Source organism: Canis aureus, chromosome 7 (assembly GCF_053574225.1).
Source record: "Canis aureus isolate CA01 chromosome 7, VMU_Caureus_v.1.0, whole genome shotgun sequence".
Taxonomy (NCBI): Eukaryota; Metazoa; Chordata; class Mammalia; order Carnivora; family Canidae; genus Canis; species Canis aureus.
The window spans coordinates 5,182,191-5,206,197 of NC_135617.1; the positions used below are offsets into that span (position 1 = coordinate 5,182,191).

At 36.5% G+C, this 24,007-nt stretch overlaps 1 protein-coding gene across 9 annotated transcripts in view; it reads left to right on the plus strand.

Annotated features, from left to right (window-relative positions):
* CDK19 (cyclin dependent kinase 19) overlaps positions 1-24,007 on the plus strand; it is a 161,577-nt gene that overhangs the window by 42,784 nt on the left and 94,786 nt on the right. For 8 of the 9 annotated variants that reach the window (XM_077902783.1, XM_077902791.1, XM_077902787.1 and 5 more), the window contains one exon: positions 19,091-19,166. The exons of the other annotated variant lie outside the window; for it this stretch is intronic. In XM_077902783.1, the coding sequence (XP_077758909.1) occupies positions 19,091-19,166 (76 nt within the window). The remainder of the gene's footprint in view (positions 1-19,090; positions 19,167-24,007) is intronic. 9 annotated transcript variants of the gene reach the window in all.

Here is a 24,007-nt window from a genome sequence, read left to right on the forward strand (position 1 = left end):
TTAGTCTCTTTTTAATTTTTTTTTATTTATTTATGATACACACACACAGAGAGAGAGAGAGAGAGAGAGAAGAGAGAGGCAGAGACATAGGCAGAGGGAGAAGCAGGCTCCATGCACCGGGAGCCCGACGTGGGACTCGATCCCGGGTCTCCAGGATGGCGCCCTGGGCCAAAGGCAGGCGCCAAACCGCTGCGCCACCCAGGGATCCCCTGTCTTTTTAGTCTCTTAAGTGTCTTTTGCAAAGCAGAAGTTTTAAGTTGTAGTCAGAAATCATCTCCAAATTCAAGGTCGTCTAGATTTTCTCTTACATTATCTTATAGGAGTTTTATTGTTTTGTATTTTCATTTAGATCTGTGTTCCGTTTTGAATTAATTTTTGTGAAGAGTGCAGGGTCTGTGTCCAGATTAATTTTTTCCATGTGGATGTCAATTAGTTCAAGCACCATTTGTTGAAAGACTTTTTTTTTCTAATGTTATCCTTTGTTGCTTTGTCAAGATTATTTGATGGTATTTATGTGGGTCTAGTTTGAGGCTTTCTATTCCATTCTATTAATTTATTTGGCTATTCTTTTACCAGGGCTACCCTGTCTTGATTACTATAGATTTATAGAAAATCTTAAAGTTGGGTAATGTCAGTCTTCTGTTTTTCTTCTTCTCCAATATTATGTTGGATATTCTCAGTCCTTTGCTTTTCCATGTCAACGTGAAAGACATTTTGTCAATGACCACAAAATAACTGGCTGGGATTTGATTGGGATTTTGTTGAATCTATAGATCACATCGGGAAAAACAAATATCTTGTCAATACTGAGTCTTCTTAGGCATATATACAGAATATCTCTCCCTTTATTTAGATCTTTCTTTGATTTCTTTTCTCAGTTTTCCTTGTATAGATCTTGTACATGTTTTGTTAGATTTATACCTAAGTATTTCATTTTTTGGGATGCTAATGTAAATGTTACTGTGTTTTTAATCTCAATTCCAACTTTTCATTGCTGGTATATAAGAAAGTAATTGACTTCTGTATATTAACTTTGTATCCTGTAACCTTGCTATAATCATTTATTTGTCTAGGAGGTTTTGTTTTTTTTTTTTAAGATTTTATTTATTTATTCATGAGAGACACAGAGAGAGAGAGGCAGAGACACAGGCAGAGGGAGAAGCAGGCTCCATGCTGGGAGCCCGATGTGGGACTTGATCCTGGGTCTCCAGGATCACGCCCTGGGCTGAAGGTGGCGCTAAACCGCTGAGCCACCCGGGCTGCCCAGTCTAGGAGTTTTTTGAGTCTAGAATTTTCCCCGAAGACAGTTGTATCATCTGTGAACAGAGTTTTACTTCCTCCTTCTCAGTCCGTATACTTTTTATTTCTTTATCTTACTGTATTAGCTTGGACTTTCAGTATGATATTGAATAGCAGTACCTTGTTTCTGATTTTAGCAGGAAAACTCTCTAGTTTCTCCTTATGAAGTATGACAACCTTGATAGGTTATCTAATCAGTAGTATAAGAGATATGATGTACTTCTCATATTAGGTCATAGGAGGATTCCTTCTTCTCATTGAAATTTCTATAAGAAAGATAGGATTAGGGGTGCCTGGGTGTCTCACATAGTTAAATGTCTGTCTTCGGCTGAGGTCATGATCCTGGGGTCCTGGGATCGAGCCCCCGCATTGGGTTCTCTGCTCAGCAGGGAGTCTGCTTCTCCCTCTCCCTCTGTATCTTCCCCACCACTCCTGCTCTCTCACTCACTCTCTCTCAAATGAACAAGTAAAATCTTTTTTTTTTTAAAGCCTTTTTTTTTTTTAAGAAAGATTTTATTTATTTATTTGACAGACAGCAAGAGAGCACAAGCAGCAAGAAGCAGCAGAAGGAGAGGGAGAAGCAGGCTCTCAGCTGAACGGGGAGCCCAATGTAGGGCTCTGTTCCAGGACCCGGGATCATGACCTGAACCAGAAGCAGACGCCCAGTCTACTGAGCCTCCCAGGCACCTTGAATAAATAAAATCTTAAAAAAAAAAAAGAGAGACAGGATTAAATTGATGGTTATAAAAATATTTTAAGGATCCTTGGGTGGCTCAGCAGTTTAGCACCTGCCTTCGGCCCAGGGCGTGATCCTGGAGTCCCGGGATTGAGTCCCATGTTGGGCTCTGTGCATGGAGCCTGCTTTTCCCTCTGCCTGTATCTCTGCCTCTCTCTCTCTCTGTGTCTCTCATGAATAAATAAATAAAAATCTTAAAAAAAAAAATATTTTAAATCATGGGATTCAGGCAGTTTTTCATATAATACCTTATATTTTGTAGCTGCACACATTATTTAGTTCCTCCATTCTCTTGTGAACTTCTGTAGAACAAAGATTTTACCTCGATATATTATTATAACAGTTGTATGGTCCAATAGATACTACAATAGGCAAAACTATTAAATGAAAAACTTAATTCTAGACTCTTACTGGTAACCTCCATTAGGAAGGAGATAGAAAAGGGAGATAACCAATAACATTAGTCCTCTAATCAATTAATCCATAAAATTTTGATTGTTAGTTGCTAGGTATTATGATTGCCACAAAGGCACACATGATAATGACACTCCCTCTCAGAAAACTTATCTGTATAGGAAATGTTAATTTCAAGTGTTATGTTCTATTTTTGCATATATTTGCCAAACACTTATCTATCTGTCTTTCTTTTTCTTTCTTTCTTTCTTTCTTTCTTTCTTTCTTTCTTTCTTTCTTTCTTTCTTTTCTTTTCTTTTCTTTTCTTTTCTTTTCTTTTCTTTTCTTTCTTTCTTCTTTCTTCTTTCTTTTTCTTCTTTCTTTCTTTTTAGATTTTATTTATTTGAGAGAGAGAATGGGAGAGTGAGTACAAGCAGGTGGAGGGACAGAGGGAGAGGGAGAAACAGACCCCCCATTGAGCAGGAGCCTGATGTGAGGCTCGATCCCAGGACCCTGAGATCATGACATGAGCTGAAGGCAAATGCTTAACTGACTGAGCCACCCAGGCTCCCCCCAAAACTCATTCCTGTGTCATTTCCTAGGCATTCTTTTTTGGGGGGTGAGGAGCAGAGGGCGAGAGTTTTTTTTTTTTTTTTTTTTTTTAAGATTTGTTTATTTTAGAGAGAAAGAAGGAGCAGAAAGGGCCAGAGAGAGTATCAGGCAGATTACACTCTGAGCATGGAAGCCTGATCCGGGGCTCGATTTTACAGCCCTGAGATTGGGACCTGAGCAGAAACCAAGAGTCCATCGCTTAAGTAAAACTATACCAGCTAGGTGCCCCAAGAGAGAATCTTAAGCAGGCTCCATGTCCACACTGGGGCTCAGTCTCACAACTCTGAGATCATGACCTAAGCCAAAATCAAGAATCAGACACTCAACCGACTGAACCACCTAAGTGCCCTCCTTTCCAAGCATTCTGATGGAAATATCTATTCATGAATTTCTTTCATATTCTAAGAAAAGTTCATTATTTTGATGTAAGAACTGATAATTATTGAGCCTATAGCTGGACACAGTGCTAGGCACTTTGCATATGTGATCTCAATTATACTTTGAACAGTTGTACAGTGTTGTTACTATTTTTCTCAGTTTACAAATGCAAAAACTGGTAACCTGAGGGTATAAGGAACTTATTAACTATGACTTAATATAACAGGTGTATAATTCCATATCCCACACTCTTGAAGTCATACATTAGGGAAGAGTACCATACAAGGTGGTATGTGATGAATGTCATGTGTATAATACAGAGATGTGCTTGGTGAATGCAGAGAAGAGAGCTTTTTTTTTTGAGATTTTATTTATTCATGAGAGAGAGAGAGAGGCAGAGACATAGGCAGAGGGAGAAGCAGGTTCCATGCAGGGAGCCCAATGTGGGACTCCAGGATCATTCCCTGAGCCGAAAGCAGGCACTTAACCACTGAGCCACCTAGGCATCCCAGAGAAGAGAGCTTTAACCTTAGAGTATTTGTAAAATTTCTGGAAAATTTGTCTAATGAATAGGAATAATAAGGGGAAAGAAAGATTCATCACCGTGGAAAAGACAGCCAAAAGCAGAGAGTATTTGTGATTTGACGTATAATATAAAAATATAAGAAAAATTCCTGCTGTAATAGTAAAATGCAATAGAACAAATTTTGTCTTTTATTTTTTAGAAGAATTAATTAATTAATTAATTAAGAGCATGTTGAGTGTAGAGCCTGACAGGTGCTTGATCCAATGATCCTGAGACTGTGACCTGACTTGAAATCAAGATGTTTAACTATCTGAGCCACCCAGGCGCCCCTGTCTTTCATTTTAAACGAGGACTTGTCTCCTCCATTTTTCTCTTAACATCATTTCGGCTGGATTTGCTTATTAGGTTTTTGTTTGTTGGTTTTGTTGGTTTTGTGTTTTGTTTTGTTTTGTTTTGTTTTTTGCTTATTAGGTTTTGAATATGAGACAGCAGATCACAGAACCACCACATAACTCCCATGTCCTCAGTCTCTCACCTTATCTTTGCTGGGTTAGAGCAATCAGTGTAGCAAGTGCAGAGGGAGCAAAAGCCTGGGGAGAAATGGGAGATCAAAGGAATCTTAAAAAAGAAAAACAAAAACAAAAAGATTTTCCTAAAATCGAGTATGTTTTATTTATTCCTTCTCCATATCTCATTTGGTTAAGTACCCCACAGATAGCCATGAATATGCTAAGGCTGTGGAGTTGTAAAGGCCTATAGGAGGTATTGTTTTCAGTGAAGGCAGTGTTTAGTTAGGAAGACCAGAGTAAAGCAAATCATTAGAAACCACTTAGCAGTGTAAAGCACCAAGTCCTGTTGTTTACATTGTTAGTACTGTTGAATCCTTTTTCTTAAACGATGTTCTTCAGCGTTTTGTCCTCTTTTCTATTCTCATGGTTTCATTTTCTAAATGCTTTCACATCACCATCTCCAGTCCACATCTCCCCTCTCAGCTCTTGGTTCATCCAAATGCCTTTTGGGCATCTCCATTTAGACAACACCATAGTCCTCTCAACTTCAACTTATCAAAAACATTGAATCACGAACACACAGATTACTTAAAATGCTTTTTTTTTTCTTGGCATAAAGTCCAGTTTCCTTGGGAACACCTGGGTGGCTCAGTTAGTCAAGCGCTGAACTGTTGGTTTCAGCTCAAGTCACTATTTCGAGATCGGGATCGGGAGATTGAGTCCCCTGCGCTCAGTGGGGAGTCTGTTGGAGATTCTCTCTCTCCCTCTCCTCTGCTCCTACCCCCCACCCTGCGTTCGTTCTCCCCCCCCCTCTCTCTCTCTCTTTCTCTCTCAAATAAATAAATAAATCTTAAAAAAAAAAAAAAGGTCCAGTTTCTTTAATATGGCTTACCTGTTGTGCTCCATCTGGCTCTGCCTTCTTCTTTGTCAGCTTTATCTTGCTTTCCTGGATTCTAAATCAGCCTTACTGAACCTCAAATGCATAGTATTCTTTTGCCTGTGGTACATGCTATTCCCTTTATCCAGAAGGGGAATAAGAAGAGATGAAGCTGTAGTGATTATAAAGGCACAGACTTCCTAGATCCAGGTGAATCCCGAATTTGGCACTTACCTAGCTGTGTAATCTAGAGTGAGTTAACCTCTCTGCTCTCAGTGTCCTCATCTGTACGATGGAATGGCAATAGTATCTGCTTCACAGCATATTGTGAGGATTGAAAGAGTTAGTATAGTTGAGGCTTTTACTAAGGACTATATAAATGTAGCTCTTAGTGTAATTCTTATTGTAAATGTGTTGTGCTATTGGATGATATTAATTTTTTATGTTTTAAAGATGATTTAATGTTTACCCATAAACTATGACTTGATTGGCTGGTTCTTGTAATTGATATTTATCTTTTTTCTTGGCTGAGTGGCAGCTTTGTATTCCTTACTTCTTATTTTTTAGGTTTTTAGTGATTAAAATTTGGTCTTAGGTTGACATTCTCATGAAATAGATCATTTGACTGTTGTCTTACCTGAATTTTTTTTTTTTTTTTTTTTTTCTTACCTGAATTTTTATACGAATGAATTCAGGTAAACTTCTATGGAAAATTTTACTTGTTAAATTAATATTATTTTTAAAAAGATTTTATTTATTTATTTTATTACAGTGAAAGAAAAAGTACATGAGTAGGAGGAGAGGCAGAGGGAAAAGGGGAGAGAGAACATCTCAAGCAGACTGTGCTGAGCATAGAGCCTGACATGGGGCTCGATCTCACCACCCTGAGATCATGACCTGAGATGAAACAAAGAGTTGGATGCTTAGTTGACTGACCCACTAAGGTGTCCCCTCCATGGCAACTTTTAAAAGAAAATTAAATTAATTCTTAATAGCTAATAGCTGACTTTTTACTTTATGATTTATGTGCCATGCTGATTCAAGTTTCAAGTAAAGTCTTTTAAAGGACTTCACTTTTTTTCTTTCAAGTGTATTTCAGAGATTGTAGATTATAATGGTTCAAATGGTTTGAGTTCTAACAAGGAATACTTATTGTATTATTAAATAGACTCTCTGAAAGGAAAAGCTCTTGTTTCTCTCTCTATTCACAATTCTACTTACTTACATCCAACACTTCCCAGAACACTTCTGCTATCAGATGTGTGACTCTTTTCTCATAGTGACCAATTCTCCAATACCAGCTGAGTATCCTCCTACAGTTTAGCTCAATTTTGACACCGACTGCTTGAGTGTCAGTTGGTATCAAAATTGACAGCACAGACTGAAGGGTCAGTCCCACAAGACCACGTCCAGCTTCAGACCTCCATAAAAAGCAGTGGGTTCCCAAGTCACCTACTACTTCCATCCAACTCAACTACAAATTGAAGGTTCCTAGGACCCCCTCCTCAAGGTCACTCATTTGCTAGAAGGGCTCACAGAACTCAGGAAAACAATTTGATTACTAGCTAACTGGTTTATTATAAAGGATATGTTAAAGAATACACATGAAGAGTCAGATGAAGAATTTATGGGATGAGGTCTGTGTCTGGAAGGTCTGGAGCACAGAAGCTTCTGTCCCTATGGAGTTTTGGGGTATGCCGCCCTCCTGGCAAGCAGATATGTTTTTGTTCACCAATCTACAGCTCTTAGTATTCTGTATTTCAGAGTTGAGGCTTCATTATGTAGATGTGACTGATTAAATTGTTGACCACTGGTTTTCAGCCTCCAGCCCTCTTCTTGAGGATGTGGGTGTAGTTGACGGGAGAGGTGAAAGTTCTCATCATCTAGTTTTCCCTCATCAACCAGCCCCCATCCTGTGATTATCTAGGGACTTTCTAAATAAATTCAGGTCTGGTTGAAAGGGGCTTGCTATGAATAACAAAAGAGTTTCTTTCACTTTTACCCTTTTGGAGCTATTCTAAGGACAAAAACTAAATATTATAAGAGATGCTTCTATGCTTCAAACACTTTGGAAATTACAAGGGCTTCAGGATCTGTGAGCCAGAAACCCTGAAGGAAGACCAAAATATATATTTCTTACTTCATCACAATATCACATTTTTTATTATCACAGTAGTTAAGGTCAGCCAGGAAAACATGATGAAGTTTTATCAGAAGTTTCCTCAGTGGTCTCAGGTTTGGCAGAAACTTAAGTAGTATGGTGAAAACTTACATGTATTTAAATTTTAAGTGTTGATTTTGAATCTTGAAAGAGGACTTAGGTTGCTTCCATATTGACCTCAAACTTTCCAGTTGGGTTCTTCCCATTTGTCTCTTGGCTCTGGTGGAAGACCCTGAGGGCAAAGTATTCCCCTGAGGGGAACTGAAACTTCCCTGAGGCAATAGGGCCCACCTTAAGCCTAAGAGACTCCACCTGGGATGGACTCCATGACAATGATCCATTTGACCTTTATTGCCTACCTGCATGTACCCGCTCACCTTTGGCCCACATTTTCTTTATATAAACCTGGAAATAGTTTCAGTCCTTTTGGAGACAGTCTTTGAGAAGCTGTTCTGCTGTGTTTCTGGTGTGGGCCTCGTGGAAATAAATTCCTTGCCCCACCACCCTCATCTCTCTGCCTTTGGATTTTGTCAGCAATGACTGGTCTGTTTGGGACCCCTGGAGCCAGGTGCTCTTGCAACCCAGTGCCCTGGCTGTAGTTTTGACTGTTAATTTGTCTTCAGCGTATTTATTTTTCATTGAGACTTATGATTTGAGTTGAATTTGTGAAGACTGAAATATGAAATGTACTGAAAGGAACAAATTGTTGATCTAGTTCTATCTGATCTGACAGTGCTAGATGTGAGAATGACAAAATATTTGTATTTTTCTCCTTTCCTTCTAGAAGGAGATAGTTGCTGTCTGGTAAATTTTTAGATATGATGACTTTTCCATTAAAAATATGGGTGTTTGCTTATTGCTGTCATTTTATCTCCCAGCGTATTTTACTTTTGTCTTTAGAAAATATATTTTTATTTTTTTTTAAAGAAGATTTTATTTATTTATTCATGAGAGACACAGAGAGAGAGAGAGGCAGAGACACAGGCAGAGGGAGAAGCAGGCTCCATGCAGGAGCCCGACATGGGACTCAATCCCCAGACTCCAGGATCATGCCATGGGCCAAAGGCAGGTGCTTAATTGCTGAGCTACCCAGGTGTCCCTAGAAAATATATTTTTTAAAGAAGATTTTCCAGATTTTCTGTTATGCTGAAAATATTTTTAAAAGTAATCAAGACTAATAAACATGTTTATTTCAGTGCAAAAATGTTTAGTTTCTACTATTTGCACAGCACTTTGTTAGCTCCTAAAGAGATACAGAGAAATGAGTAAGACAGGGGCCCCGGGCTAAGTGGTTGAGCGTCTGCCTTTGGTTCAGGTCGTGGTCCTGGGATCCTGGGATGGAGTCCCACATTGGGCTCCCTGCATGGAGCCTGCTTCTCTCTCTGCCTGTGTCTCTGCCTCTCTCTCTGTCTCTCATGGATAAGTAAATAAAATCTGAAAAAAAAAAAAGAGAGAGAAATGAGTAAGATAGTCTCCTTCCTCATTTGGGAACTGGAGCAAAACGCATGAGCTAATTCTAAGTAATTTTAATAACAAAGAGTATGGTACAGACTTTGAGAGACTTTGAGCAGTGTGTGTTCTCCTGGTCCATGCCCTTGCAAAACATCAGTAGCTGCCAAATATGACCAGTTTACCTCTATTCCCTCCTGTTTGACTTTGCTTCTATGTTTGATGCTTTTGCCCAGCTATGTTTTTAATACTTGTCTTTTGGCTTCTGTATACAACTTCCTTATTTTTCTTTTAACTCTAACTGCTGTCTGTTATTTTCTTTCCTCCTCAGTTTTGTTTTATTAAGAAAAGTTTTGTAAAAGCAGAAAAGTTTAAACTGTAGAACAATGAACATCCACATACCCTCCACCTAGATTTCAGTTTTGTTACCATTTTTCTGTATTGCTTGCTCTCTCTGTATGTGTGTGTGTGTGTGTGTGTCTTTTGTTGCTATTGAACCATTTGAATTAAGTTGCCAGTGTCATGACATGAGACTCCAAAATACTTGATCTGTTTCTCCTGAGAATGAGGATATTCTACATAACTATCCTAAATTATCCTCTACTTAAGAAAATTAATAACATAAAAATTAAAAATAAAGTTAACGATGAAATTATCTAGACTGTATATTAAATTTTCACCAATGTCCCACAGATAAACCTTTTTAGCTATTTTGTTTGTTTTTAAAGTAGGCTCTATTCCTACGTTGGAGCCCAGCATAGAGCTTGAACTTACATTCCTACCAGTATGTAGGTGCCATGATATGAAAGAGCAGTCAGTGGCTGCCATCTTCAGCTCTTTTTTTCTTCTGAGCACTTTTCTTTTGTGATCACATTTACTTCTGTGGTTTTAAGAGTTGCCAGTGATGTAGTGATGTTTACTTTTCTGAATTCCGTTTCTGTTATTTCCTTTTGTTCATCCTCTTCTGGCTATCTAGGAACCACTTCGAAATCACTATGTCCAAAATGAATTTATTCTCAACTTGTGAACTGGCTTATTGTCAGTATTGTTTATTATTGGGCAGGGGACAGGTGTAGAAGGTGTAGTGTAAATGGCTTTATTCTCACTGGGACAACACTCTTGGTAGGAACCTCATCTTTAGCTGCTTCTCTGGGTGTTCAGCGCTCTCTCATATACATACACAGATGTGCACACACGTTTATGCATCAAATATTTCTTCAATGCCTGCAATATGCCTATATATATTTGGCTATGGTAGATGAGCCTATCTCTGGAATGCCTTTTGTATACATTCTTTCCATTCCTAACTGTACTTACTCTGATTTTGGTCCTTATCAACCCTTTTATAGGACTTTTACAACATTTGCCCAACCTCTGGTTTTAAATCCTTTGATCCATCCTGTACACTCTCTGCCTGCTTTGCTAAGAGTACCTGTTTGATCATATGTTTCTGTTGCTTAAGAACTTCTGATGGTTTCCCATTCATTATACAGAAAAAAATGCCAACTTATTAGCATACTGTATAAGACTATGCTAATTCTACTTTGCTCTTTTTGTGTTATTCCATCTCTGTGTTCTAGCTATATAAGTCTTCTGCTAACTTCTTGAATATAGCATAGATTTTAATTTTCAGACTTTGTCCATACATTTCTGGTGTCTGTAAGGCCCTGACCTCTTTTTTTGCTTAATGAAATACTACTCATCTCTCAAGGTCCGCTCAGATATTCCCTTTGAAAATTATTTACCGATAGCCTGTCTATCCCCTTCACCAGAACCAAAGACTTTCTGTTCTTTATCTGATGTACTTTGCATATACATGTGTGGTAGTGCTTATCAGATTGTGTCCCTTTCTGGTGTGTCTCTCGGTGTAAAGGTTCACAAGGGAAAGGATCATCTTGTCCTTCCTACTTTTCCTAGAGCCCAACACAATGCCTGGTACACACCACAGGCCTAGTAAAATATTTCTGAAAGGAGAGGCTGGAATTATTTGCTACATTTACTCTCTGTAGCAAGTAAATCTGATTTAAGATTCAACAATTCTCATAGGAAAATAATGTTTTATATTAAAATTTTGGTTTATATACTAAATATTTGCTAATGATTACTTTCTGTGTAATACAATCCTGAATTATTTGTGTTTTCAGCTTCACACTTTGATGCCTATATCTTAAAGTATTACTGCAGATGTATTTGTTTTAATTAAAATAACTTCTGAAACAAAACAGAGGATCATAAGCGAAGAGAGTAAAAAATAAAAGAAGATGAAATCAGAGAGGGAGACAAACCATAAGAGACTCTTAGTCATAGGAAACAAATTGAGGGTGACTGGAGAGGGGGCAGTAAGGGATGGGATAATTGGATGATGAGCATTAAGGAGGGCACATGATGTAATAATGAGCACTGGACATTATATAAAACTGATGAATCACTGAGCACTACCTCTGAAACCAATAATATAATGTATGTTAATTCAATTTAGATAAAATTAAAAAATAAATTATTAAAAAATTAAAATAACTTCTGAGCAGTAGAAATTTGCCATAATAGGAGCTTCCGAAATTTTATCATTTCAGAGCCTTTAGATTAGTAAATGTTTATCAGAAATGGAATTCTGAATGAAGGAAATAGTATAACATGATAGATTATTTTTCTAGAGAAAGAAACATTAATCAGTTTTTAAGAAAACCTAAATAAAGGCTGTCTTTCTAAGGAATGAAGGCAAAAAGATAAACTCTTGTCAAATCTCCATGTTGCAAGGGAATCGTGAACTTTAATAAGGAGACCATTATTGTATTTTGGTGATGTTAAGAGAATGAGTAGATGAAATGTTTGATAGATGAAAACAAAGAAGGTGGTAGTACTATTTGACATTTTTCATTAATAAGGGGGATACAAAATAGTAAGAGTAACTTGTGTTACAGGTTTTGAATATTTCAGAATTATTTTAAAAGTCTTAGCATTTAAAAAAGAAAAATTCCTGATAATTAAAAATATTATGGTGTGGAACTGTTTATGAGTGAAATGGTGTGGTATGTGGATTTTGTTTCAAAATAATCAAGAGGGTAGGCAGTGGAAATAAGACTGGCCATGTGTTGATAATTGTTGAAGCTGTGTGACAGATACATAGAATATTTCATTCATTTTTGGAAAATTTCATGAGAAAAAATTTAAAAATACTATGCTATCATATAATACAGGAAAGAGTTCCCAAACAAAGAATCGCAGGCTGAATACTGAGTTCATGATATGGAAACACTCAGAATGAGGGATCCCTGGGTGGCGCAGCGGTTTGGCGCCTGCCTTTGGCCCAGGGCGCGATCCTGGAGATCCGGGATCGAATCCCACATCTGGCTCCCGGTGCATGGAGCCTGCTTCTCTCTCTGCCTCTCTCTCTCCCTCTCTCTCTGTGACTATCATAAATGAATAAAAAAAAAAAAAAAAAAAAAAAAGAAACACTCAGAATGATACCAACGTAAAACTAAGTGATATTTTTTGGTTTTTGTTTTTCCGAATTCTTTTCTTCCATATGTATATGTTTTCCGTGTATGATGTGGAGGCCTCTTAATCTGCTAAGCCAAATCAACACATATTAAAAGAAAGGGATAGGATCTTGCTTTATGTCCGCATTCTTGAAGAAAAATTTGTTGGTAAGACTTGGGTGTCATACTGTTTGAAGAATGTCTTAATTGATAACACCTACCACTATAAAAACTGGTAATACTGTACTGTCTTAGATACTGTATTTCTGATGATTTCATTACTTCAGTTTTACTCTTAAGGTTTGGAAAAGGAAATTTGATGAATTCATAGAAGAGTCTGTCCTTTTTTTTTTTTTTTAAGATTTCATCTATTTATTCATGAGAAACACAGAGAGAGAGAGAGAGGCAGAGACACAAGCAGAGGGAGAAGCAGGCTCCATGCAGGGAGCCCGACGTGGGACTCGATCCCGGGTCTCCAGGATCACGCCCTGGGCTGAAGGCAGCACTAAAGTGTCGAGCCACCCGGGCTGCCCAGAGTCTGTCCTCTTAAGGGACATAAGAGAGAAGTGTTCAGAAGTTGTTCTGCCATTTGTCTTTCCTTCCTTCTCTGTGTCTCTTCCTTTTCCCCTTCTTGCCTCAAGTTCTTTTTTAGACACCAAGAAGGTCATCTTTGTGCTACATCCTCTAATCCAATATCACCTATATAGGCTCAGGTCCCTTCAGCCTGAAACTACTACAGTAGTTCCTCAGTAAACACCATTAGGGCATCTCCCTTTTGAACTCCTCAGATATTTTCATTTTTGGTTGGAGTTTTTCTTTCTATCCAAAAGAATCATTTATGAGCCAAAGGACCTTCTGAGATCCCCCCCCAAGTCTTGTCCTTCATGATACCATCTTCCCCATCAGCAATCTCAGACCCTCAGACTTCTCCTTGATTCAGCCTTCTTGATCTTCATTATTTATTAACCTGGTCCTGCTGATTCTTCTTTTAGAATGACTGTCACAAATGTTCCATCTTTTCTTCGGTCTTACCGTTACCACTCTGTTTTGGAGAACACCGGGCTTGGAATTGGAAGGCTTCATTTCAGTTCTGCTTCTGGATGCTTGCCTAGCTTCTTCATCTTTAAAATGAGGAGGGCTTACCAGGATCGCGTTATACCTGTTTTGGAGCTAACACTCTGTTACACGAATCCAGGTCCTTACCTGCTCACACTTGCATTGTGGTCACCTCCTAATTGTTTTTTCACACCTTTAGTCTCAGGCTTTCCTGATGAGATTAATCTTCATACATAACATTCATTGCCTACAGAGTAAAATCTTCTATTTCGTGGTCTCCATTTATTCATGTCATCGTTTCTCTGGTTAGTGGTGTTCTCATTTACACAATTAGAGTGGAAACTCCATCCATCTTCAGAGTCTTCCTGTCTCTCCCGTACAGAATCAAATTGGTTACTAAATTCCGTCAGTTCTGACTCAAAAACGCCTTTTGAATCCATATTTGTTCTCTTCTGCCGCTGTTATAATCTAGTTCTTCATCTTCTCTTATCTGGACATTTGACGCAAACTACCAAATGTTTGCTCTGTCACCAGTTTCTAGTTACCACAGTTATCTTTCTGAGCAAAGATCTGTTAACTACCTTTTCTGTTCTAAAAACCTTTTGCAAAAAAAACAAAAAACAAAAAAACAAAAACAAACCAAAAAAACCCTTTTGCTCCACACTGTTGACATATGAAATGCAAGTTTTTTTTTTTTTTTTTTTCCAGGACTCACATGGTCCCTTCCCTTTACTTTTCTAATTTGTCTTCTGCTCCTTGTGATCATGCCCCAGCTTCCAGCCATACTGAGTATTAGCAGTTTCTGGAATATGCCTCTGTTGTTTTTCTCATGCTGTACATCTGCCTGTAATTCTTGGACCCCTTCATCTCTTCTCTGCTTGGGGAACTCCTCCTTAAGCATCACTCACATAGTTACCTTCCTTAAGGCTCTGAAAGAAACAGTCTGATTCTCCTGTGTCTTATGCATCCATCCTGGGTATAGTGGAAGTCATATAAGAGTTATTTGTTTTTGTTTCCCACTCACCCAGATTCTCTTTCCAGGTAGATTGTGAACTCCATGGTGTCTAGTGTAGTCAGTCTCTAATTTTGTTCATTCTCAGAGTTTGGCGCAGTGTTGGAACATATAATATTTATTCAGTAGTTGTTTGTTGGTTGATGTAAAATAAAATAGTAAGCCTCTTCTGTTTTCCATATAAAAAACAAGAAAAATATTTAACCCTATTAGTTTGAAGACAATTTTTTTTAAGGATTTGTTTATTTATGTTGGAGAGTGTGCACATGAGAAAGGGGAGAGGGAGAGAGAAAGCATCCTCAAGCAGAGTTTCTGAGTGCAGAGAGCCCTTCGATCCCAGGACCCTCTGATCAGGACCTGAGCCGAAGTCAGGAGTCAGACACTCATTGGACCTAGCCACCCAGGTGCCCCATGAAGATGAAAATTTTTATCTCAGTATTGCTTGAACTTGAATTTCCTCATCTTATCTTGAAAGATGCTTCTAATTTTTTTGTCTGTCATAGATCCTTAGGACCGAAGATGGCCCAGGGCTGATCTGGACACTTGGTAGTAGTATTGATAGGAGTCAAAAAGCCTTGGTCCTAATTATGATGATAACGGGTGGAGTTTTGGCCTGTACTTGTATATACAGGCTCCTAAATGGTGCTTCACCTTGCTAAAAGTGACTGGAGGCTGGTCATCAAGTTTGTTTGTTTATTTGTATTTAAGATTTTATTTATTTATTCATGAGAGACGCACACAGAGAGAGGCAGAGACACAGGCAGAGAGAGAAGCAGGCCCCGTGCAGGGAGCCTGATGCGGGACTTGATCCGGGGACTCCAGGATCATGCCCTGAACCAAAGGCAGACGCTTAACCACAGAGCCACCCGGGCATCCCTGGTCATCAAGTTTAGACATTATTGAAAAGTCTAAAACTATCTTTACCATTAAGCCGGTTCCTAATATTTCATTCAAGAGATGTTCCTGAACTTGCTTCTTTAAACTTGAGAAATTCTTTCCTGAATTATATTACAATTTCACCGCTGAGCCTGTTTTTCTGCCTGGGATAAAGCTTTCATTTTAAGGCAGCAATTTCTACAATTTGTACAAATATGTGCTTCTTATATTTTCTACCATCTATAGAATTGCTTGCATCACGAGTTTTCCAGAACATAGTGTCTCAGATGGAAAATGTAATAGAATTGCAGTCTCTGCCAGATTTATTTTTCTATTTTGTTATTACATAATGTTCCTGTTGAATAATTGTTTTTCTTTGTCACTGCTGAGTGAAGCTCACATGGTTTTGATATACATTACAGCCATATAGCAGAAAATGTCTTTAAATTTAAAAAATTGCATATTAAATATATCCATGTTTATTCTAAAAATTTATGTGTTTTTGAGTCTCGTGGATTTACTTAGTAACCTCCTTTGATTATTATCAATATCAGGTGTCCTAATCGTAGTATCTAATATACAGTAAAATTTAGGAAGCAGTTTCTCTAAAGGCTTTGGAATTACTTTGTCTGCTTTTATTACAGCAAATAATAAAGTACTTTTATTTAAAAGTTAAAGTAATTTAGAAAGAAGATTGTTTTAAGAAAGAACAAGTTGCCTCTAAAAGCCAGGCCATCATAGCAGTGTATGTAGGGCAAGTTTACCTGCTTTTCAACCTTGTCATGTAAGAGAACAAATTGTTCCTTTACGATACTTAATATTATGTGTGCCTGAGACACATAAGCCGTGGGGTATGAGTTGTCACTGCCACTTGGAGAAAACCCCCAAGACAGGCAGCACTCCCATAGGTTGAGAGCAATAAAGCCTCTTTGCCCCCTGGCTAATCACTGAAATATTTGTGGGCATTGTAGGAAAGGTCACATGTGTAGTTTTCATAACTAAGGTGTTGGCATCTGACCAAGGACTAGCACTGAGAGAGCACGGTGGTCAAAGTGAGTCCCATGTGCCCTCTTGGGATCTGCCCCTTCTTCATATGGTGAACCTTAGAGATGCCACATTATCGCCTACCATCTGACAGTTAATACACAAGAGAAATGGCCATGACCTATCCACTTTCTTTCATTCTCAATTTCAAAGCTGCAGATAAACCTTAAGTTTTCAGATCTTTGAGTATTTTGCTAATTTAGCAGATGGAAGTTATATTTAAACTTATTAAGTGAAATAATTACTGGGTTTGTTCCTAGATCCCATCCATATAATTCAGAGTAAAGGCCTATGCTTCAGTTTATTCTGCTCAAGCTTTCAAATTCCTTTGACAGCCTGGATGTGAAATTCAAAAGTCATTAATGTGATGTGTTAATTTTGCACTTTTTGACTTACTGCAAAAAAAAAAAATCTTATAGTTTCCATAGCAACGATAACCTATCCAGATTGTGTAATATTCTTTACAGTATTAAAAATAAAACCATGCAATTACATGAGCTTCTGGAGCACTTCATTTAAGGGAACTGGGGATTGAAATATTTCTGTTTTAAAAGATTATGATTTCATTGAAAATTTTGCCAAAAAGCTTATGTAATTTTGTTTTAAGAATTTAACAAATTTTTAAAATATTTAGCAATAGATACTTGGTAGTTAAAGTAATTATTAAATGAGAAATTTACATCATGAGCATTGCGTTAAATCTCTCAGGCATGAATGCTTTTACACACATGTTCACACATACATTTAAGGGGGGGGATGTTTGGCTTTAATTACATTCAGTCACCTGCTGTTTGTACTTCTTAGTGGCTTCTGGGTGGTCTGAAAAAAAGCCTAGCTTTATGTTTGGAGGAAACAGGATAGAGAAAAAGGAAAAAGTGATTACTTAAAGCTTTCTCTAGTTTTGACTTTGCTTTTTAAATTAACATGTCTAGGATATTACTTTGAAGATACTAAGGATTGTTTTAGTACGTGACTATTTTCAGTGTCAAATTATTTTGGCTTTTCTCTTTTTCTCCTCTAATTCTAATTTAAAAGATGTTATAATATAATATTAGCACTAAAGTTAATTATAAGTTCTTACATCTTAACACAACTGATTTTCATCTTTTTATCATCTTAGCATATGTCTAGATATATGTATAATTTTATATGGTATAATTTGTGTATTTTCTAACTAATATATAGTAAACATTTTCCATGTTTCTGATGATGGTCGTGATTATCATTTTAGTAATTGCATAACAGTCTGTTTTCTGTTGATATATCTGGTGTGTTTTCTGTTTGTCAAAATGCTGCTTAATTATTTCCTGAATGCCATGTATTGGAAGAAAAATGGATATAATTTTCAAACTGATTGTGGGAGACAGTAACTGTAATTCACTTATTTGCCCAAACCATGGATGATTGTGAAAATCTTCAAAAGGCACGTAAAATGTTTTAAAATGCATGTAATGAATACTCTCTTAAATTACTGTATCTGCGAGGCACTTGGGTGGCTCATTCATTTAGATGATTTGATTTTAACTCAGGTCTTGATTTTGGGATCTTAGGGTCGAGAGTTCAAGCCCTGTGTCAGACTCCATGCTAGGCATGGGGCCTACCTAAAAAATTGCCTTATCTGCCAGTAAACACAGTATGGGGAAGATAAGGAATAGGTAAGTCAGGCAGATGTGGCACCATTTAGGTGCCATCATTTGAAAAAACCATCATGACATGATGAAAGCTTGCTGAGGCTCCAATATTTGTCAAAAGACAAAACTCAGAGAGTGTGGATGATACTCCTTTTATCAGAACAACTCAGAATATGAACCACATTTCTGACATTTTGCTGTGTCCAGTTCTGGTGTCAGTACCCCGAGGATACTGTGTTGCTCTAGCCACTCATGTGAAACTGTTTTTTTTTTTTTTTAATGGACTGTATCACCATTATTGAACTGCTGTCTTCCCTTGGTTGAGCACCCTGATAACTACTGGGATTTCCCAGAATTCCTAATCCTACCTTTACTATTTGGAAAATTTACTATAACTACTAGGGTTTTCCTAGAGTTCTTGAGAATGAGATGTTGGTGGCTAGAGTTTTAAAGACTTTCCAAGGCTTTTGGTTGAGGTCTTTAGGCTTTTTTTTTTTTTTTTTTTTTTGAGGTCTTTAGGCTTTTGAATGCCCCCTGTCCTAGTCAGAATAGGGTGTCCCAATGGATCGAGATTCTTCTATAGCTCATCCCTCCTATTAAGTGGTTCTTATACTACGAAATTACTTTAAACAAATATAGAAGTTTGCATCTGTCATTTATTTTTGTAGTTAATGTTTTAACAGAATGCTTTCATAGATTACAGATAATTAAGACAGGAGTAGAATTATCTTGCAATATGCTTGAGTTTATATTTATACTTGTTTACTTTTTGAAACTAGTGCTGTGTTTAGTATCCTGTTTCAATTTTGAATTTTGTGTTTTGGCTCTGTCTAGTGTTTTCATTGTGACATGAGGTTTTTTTTTTTTTTTTTTTTTTTTCGTATTTTGTATTTCTGTAGTTGTAATATTATCAGAACCAGTAAGCAATGCATGCATAGTGAGAGTGTTTATATATCACTGAGAGACTAGTGTATTTTTATTGTTTTTGTAGCTATGATTTTGAATCTGAAAATAATGTTTAGAAAAAATAATTTTTTTTTGTTCATATGCAGAAAAGATGAAAAGGAATATGCATTGAAGCAAATTGAAGGCACGGGAATATCCATGTCAGCTTGTAGAGAGATTGCAGTAAGTGAATATCAATATGTTTTTTATTTTGTTACTGATATTGGATGATGAGTGATATTAATATGAAATAGTTTCAGTGATGTATTCCATGCGTAGTTATTTCAAAGTTGTCAATTAGTTTAATGATATTTTATATAAGATGAAAAAGCTGCATAAACTTTAATTACTTGAAAGTCATCTTTAAACAATCTCTTAATGTTATTTAGGATTTATAATCTTAGGAATATTGAATGAGCTACATGATGATTTAATTAAATTATGAATCAATATAATTCATTACTAAATAATTATTAATATCACTAATTAATGTAGTTCATTATTAATACAATTCATTATTGATAAGGTAACAATTTAATGCCTATTTTTCTTGTAATTTTAGGACTGATATATGTCTACAGAGAAAGGGGTTTATTATTAGATATTATGCATATTAAATTTTTTTTCTCACATGTTTTAGTACTAGATTTTGCTAGTTGCTAGAAAAATAGGACTATCATTATAATAATAGGGTAATTCCTTAAAGATAATTTCTTTCTTTTTTTTGTCTTTATATGATATATTGTGCACTTAAGAAATGATTGTCCATAAGAATACCTAACATTTCCTATTTGCTAGGTACCAGGCTTACTAAATGCTTTCAAGAATTAGTTAATTTACTTCTCACAACAAACAATCCTATGAAATGAGTACTTTTAATATCTCCACTTAACATATCAATAAACAAAGGCAAAGCCATATTTGTGGCTTAGAAGAGTTACCATTATATTATCTTATTTTAGTTCATTTTCTTATTTTAGTTCTTTAGTTTCTTTTTGGGATTTTATCATGATATCACATCTACTAGGGATTTCTGTCTCAAAATTGTCAAATGTTTATATTGTCTGTATCCATTAGGTATTTCTGCTTCTAATTTGGTAACTGTACATATATTGCCCACAGCTCCATGTTTCTGCCTTACCCACATTGAAATACTCCAGCATCACTCAAAGAAAATGTGTTGTACCAAAGAACACACGGGGCAGGCAATCTGTAGAGTTGAGTGTCTGCTGGCCTGAGTGACTATTTAGTCCTGAGTGCCAGTTTCTTTATTTGTGAGATAAGGGAACTATAGGTCTCTTCTAGTTATAAACTCTTTGCTTTCAGAATGGGAGCCTCTCACTAGACTATGCACACTTTAAGGGGCAGAGACTATCTTTTTATCTCCAATTCCTAGCATAGTGCCTGCCATATAACAGGTAGTCCATAAATGTGTACTGAATAAATAAATGAATAAACAGAACAAAAATAATTTTACTATCAGTCCATGATCCTAAGTTTGCTCTAGAATATAAAATTTATGGTTTAAAAAATTCCAGTTTGGCAGTTTTCTATAAATTATAAGGTGGTATTTGTAATGTTTTACCTGAATAAGCATTTGGTAAGTGATTTTTTAATTCCCTAAAATTCTTAAACATGTTGTCTCAACCATTGTGAATATGGTGTGCAATTTTGCTATTTTAAAGTACTGTAGTATAGTATAGCATTAACTCCCTTTCTGTGAGTTAATTGGGGGAAAAGTTGATATTTAAAGTATTAATTATTAGGAAATGAAAGCCCAGTTGTAGATGTCCTTTTGTCCTTTTTGAAACAGAGACTTCTCTATGATGAGTAATCCATGGGTTCCCATTTCTCTACAACCTCACTAGCATTTGTTGTCTATTGTCCTTTTGATGATAGTCATTATACACGTGTGAAGTGATCGCTCATTGTGGTTTTGATTTGCATTTCCTTGAGGATTAGTAATATTGAGCTCCTTTCATGCATCTGTTGGCCATTTGTTTGTTGTCTTTGGAAAGATGTCTACTCAGCCCTTCTGCCTATTTTTTAATTGGATTTTTTTAAACTATTGAATTGTATGAGTTTCTGATATATTTTGAATATTAATCTTTTATCAGATATATGGTTTGTAAATATTTTCTCCTATTCTGTAAGTTGTTTTTTCATTTTGTTTTTTATTTTGCTGTGCAGAAGTTGGAAAAGCATGACACATTCACAGTCTTCATATTTTTATTGAGAATTTGCTTAATAGACCTTTGAAAGTATGCAGTTTCTAGGTTGAATAGTATTTTATCACTACCTGAATGACCTAGCCCCAATGTGATAGTGATTTTGACACAAGTTGAGCATGAATATTATTATGTAGTGGCTAAGTGCATACATATTTCTTTGTACATTACAAGCCTGCTAACACAGTTTTATAATTATTGCTTTATGTAATTTTTTTAAATCATATAGAAGAAAAAAGTTATAAACAAAAATACATTTATGTTTTTTTACCCATGTTTTTACCTTTACCAGTGCCCTTTATTTTTTATGTAGATGAATTATATATATATACATATATATATATATTTTTTATATACATATATATACACACACATATATACATATGTATATATTCCTTTCATTTTAAGTGAGGGTCTCCCTTTAGCATTTTTTTTAAAGATTTATTTATTTATTTATGAAAGACATAGAAGAGAGAGAGAGGCAGAGACACAGGAGGAGGGAGAAACAGGCTCCATGCCAAGAGCCTGACACGGGGCTCGATCCCGCGACTCCAGGATCGCGCCTTGGGCCAAAGGCAGGCGCTACACCGCTGAGCCACCCAGGGATCCCCCTTTAGCATATTTTTGTAAAATAGATCTGTTAGTGATGAATTCTTTCAGTTTTTGTATTTGGGAATGCCTTACTTCTTTTTTCCTTCCTCACCCGGTTCCCCTTTGATTTTGCAGGATAGTTTTGCTGGTTATAGAATTGTTTGACAGTCTTTTTCTTTCATTACTTTGACTATATTAATCCACTGCCTTCTGGCCTCCATGGTTTCTGATGAGAAGTCAGTTGTTAATTTTATGAGAATCTCTTACTCACGAAGTAAGTAAGTAATTTTATGAGAATCTCTTATACACGAAGAATTATTTTTCCTGTTACTTTCAAGATTCTCTTTTTGTCTTGCTCTTTTGACTGTTTGACTATATGTGTGTAAGTGTGGATCCTGTTTGGAGTTTGTTGAATTCTTGGATATGTAGATTAATGTTTTTTTTTTTTTTTAATTTTTTTTTTATTTATTTATGATAGTCACAGAGAGAGAGAGAGAGGCAGAGACACAGGCAGAGGGAGAAGCAGGCTCCATGCACCGGGAGCCTGATGTGGGATTCGATCCCAGGTCTCCAGGATCGCGCCCTGGGCCAAAGGCAGGCGCCAAACCGCTGTGCCACCCAGGGATCCCAGATTAATGTTTTTGATGAAATTTGTCAAGTGTTTAGTTATCATTTCTTCAGATACTGTTTCTCCCTCTTTCTTTCTCTCTTTTCTTCTTAAGACTCCCATCATGTGTGTTGATAGGCTTGATGGTATCCCATAGTTCTCAAAGGCTCTGCTTATTTTTCCTAATTTTTTTTTCTATTTTTGCACAGACAGGATACTTTAAATTGCCTACCTTCAAGTTTGCTGATTCCTTGTTCTGCCAACTCAGATACGCTGCTGAAATTTTCATTTTATTTGGATTTTCAACTCCAAAATTGCTATATGTTTCTTTTAATAGACTTTATTTTTAAAGCAATTTTAAGTTTACAGCAAAATTGAGTTGAAAGTCTAAAGATTTTCCATATATTTCCTACTCCACACATGGATAACCTACCTTATTATCAACGTCCCCCACCCCCACCAGAGAGGTACATTTGTTATAATGATGAACTTATGTTGATACCCAGAATCCATAGTTTACATTAAGTTTCACTCTTGGTATATATTCTGTGGATTTGAACAAATGTTTAATGAAGTGTATCTGCCATTATTGTACCATACAGAATATTTCCATTGCCTTAAAATCCTTTATGCTCTGCCTATTTATCCTATACACCCTCCTACCCTGCCTTGGCCCCTGACTATCATTGATCTTTTTATTGTTTCCATAGTTTTGTCTTTTTCAGAATGTCCTATAGTTGGAATCATAAAGTATGTGGCCTTTTCAGATTGGCTTCTTTCACTTAGTAATGGACATTTCAGGTTCCTTCATGTCTTTCATGGCTTGATAGCTCATTTCTTTTTAGCACTAAGTAATACTCCATTTTCTGGGTGTACTATAGTGTGTTTATCCATTCATCTACTGAAGTACATCTTGGTTGCTTCCAAGTTTTGGCAGTTATGAATGAAGCTGCTATAAATATTGTGTGCAGGCTTTATGTGACATAACTTTCAACTCTTTTGGGTAAACACCAGGGAGCACAATTACTGGGTTCTATGATAAAAGTATGTGTACTTTGGAAGAAACCACCAAACTGTTTTCCAAGGTGGCTGTACCATTTTGTATTTCCACCAGCAATGAATGAAATTTCTTGTTGCTCTACATCTTCACTAGCATTTATTGTTGTCAGTGTTTTGGATATTAGCTGTTCTAGTAGGTATCTTATTGCTATTTAATTTGAGAGTCCGTTTTAGCCTTCATATCCTACTTGTATAGCCTTAATGGGTGAGAAATTAGAGCCTTTTCATCTATTTCCTGGACATGCCCACAGTTCTGCTCATGAGCAGTTAGTCTTTCTTTATTCCCCCCTAATTACACTCTTTCCTACCTGATTCCATTTATAGAAAATTCTAGAAAATGCAAATAATCTATGGTGATAGATAGTAGATCAGTGATTCCTTGAGGATGGGAATGGAGACAAATATTATAGAGAACTATGAAGAGTCTTTGGAGACCATGTAAGTCTTTATCATATTGGTTGTCATGATGGTTTCTTGAGTGTGTAGCTATATCAAAACTCATAAATGGTATGCTTAAAATTTGTGCAGGTTGTTGCACA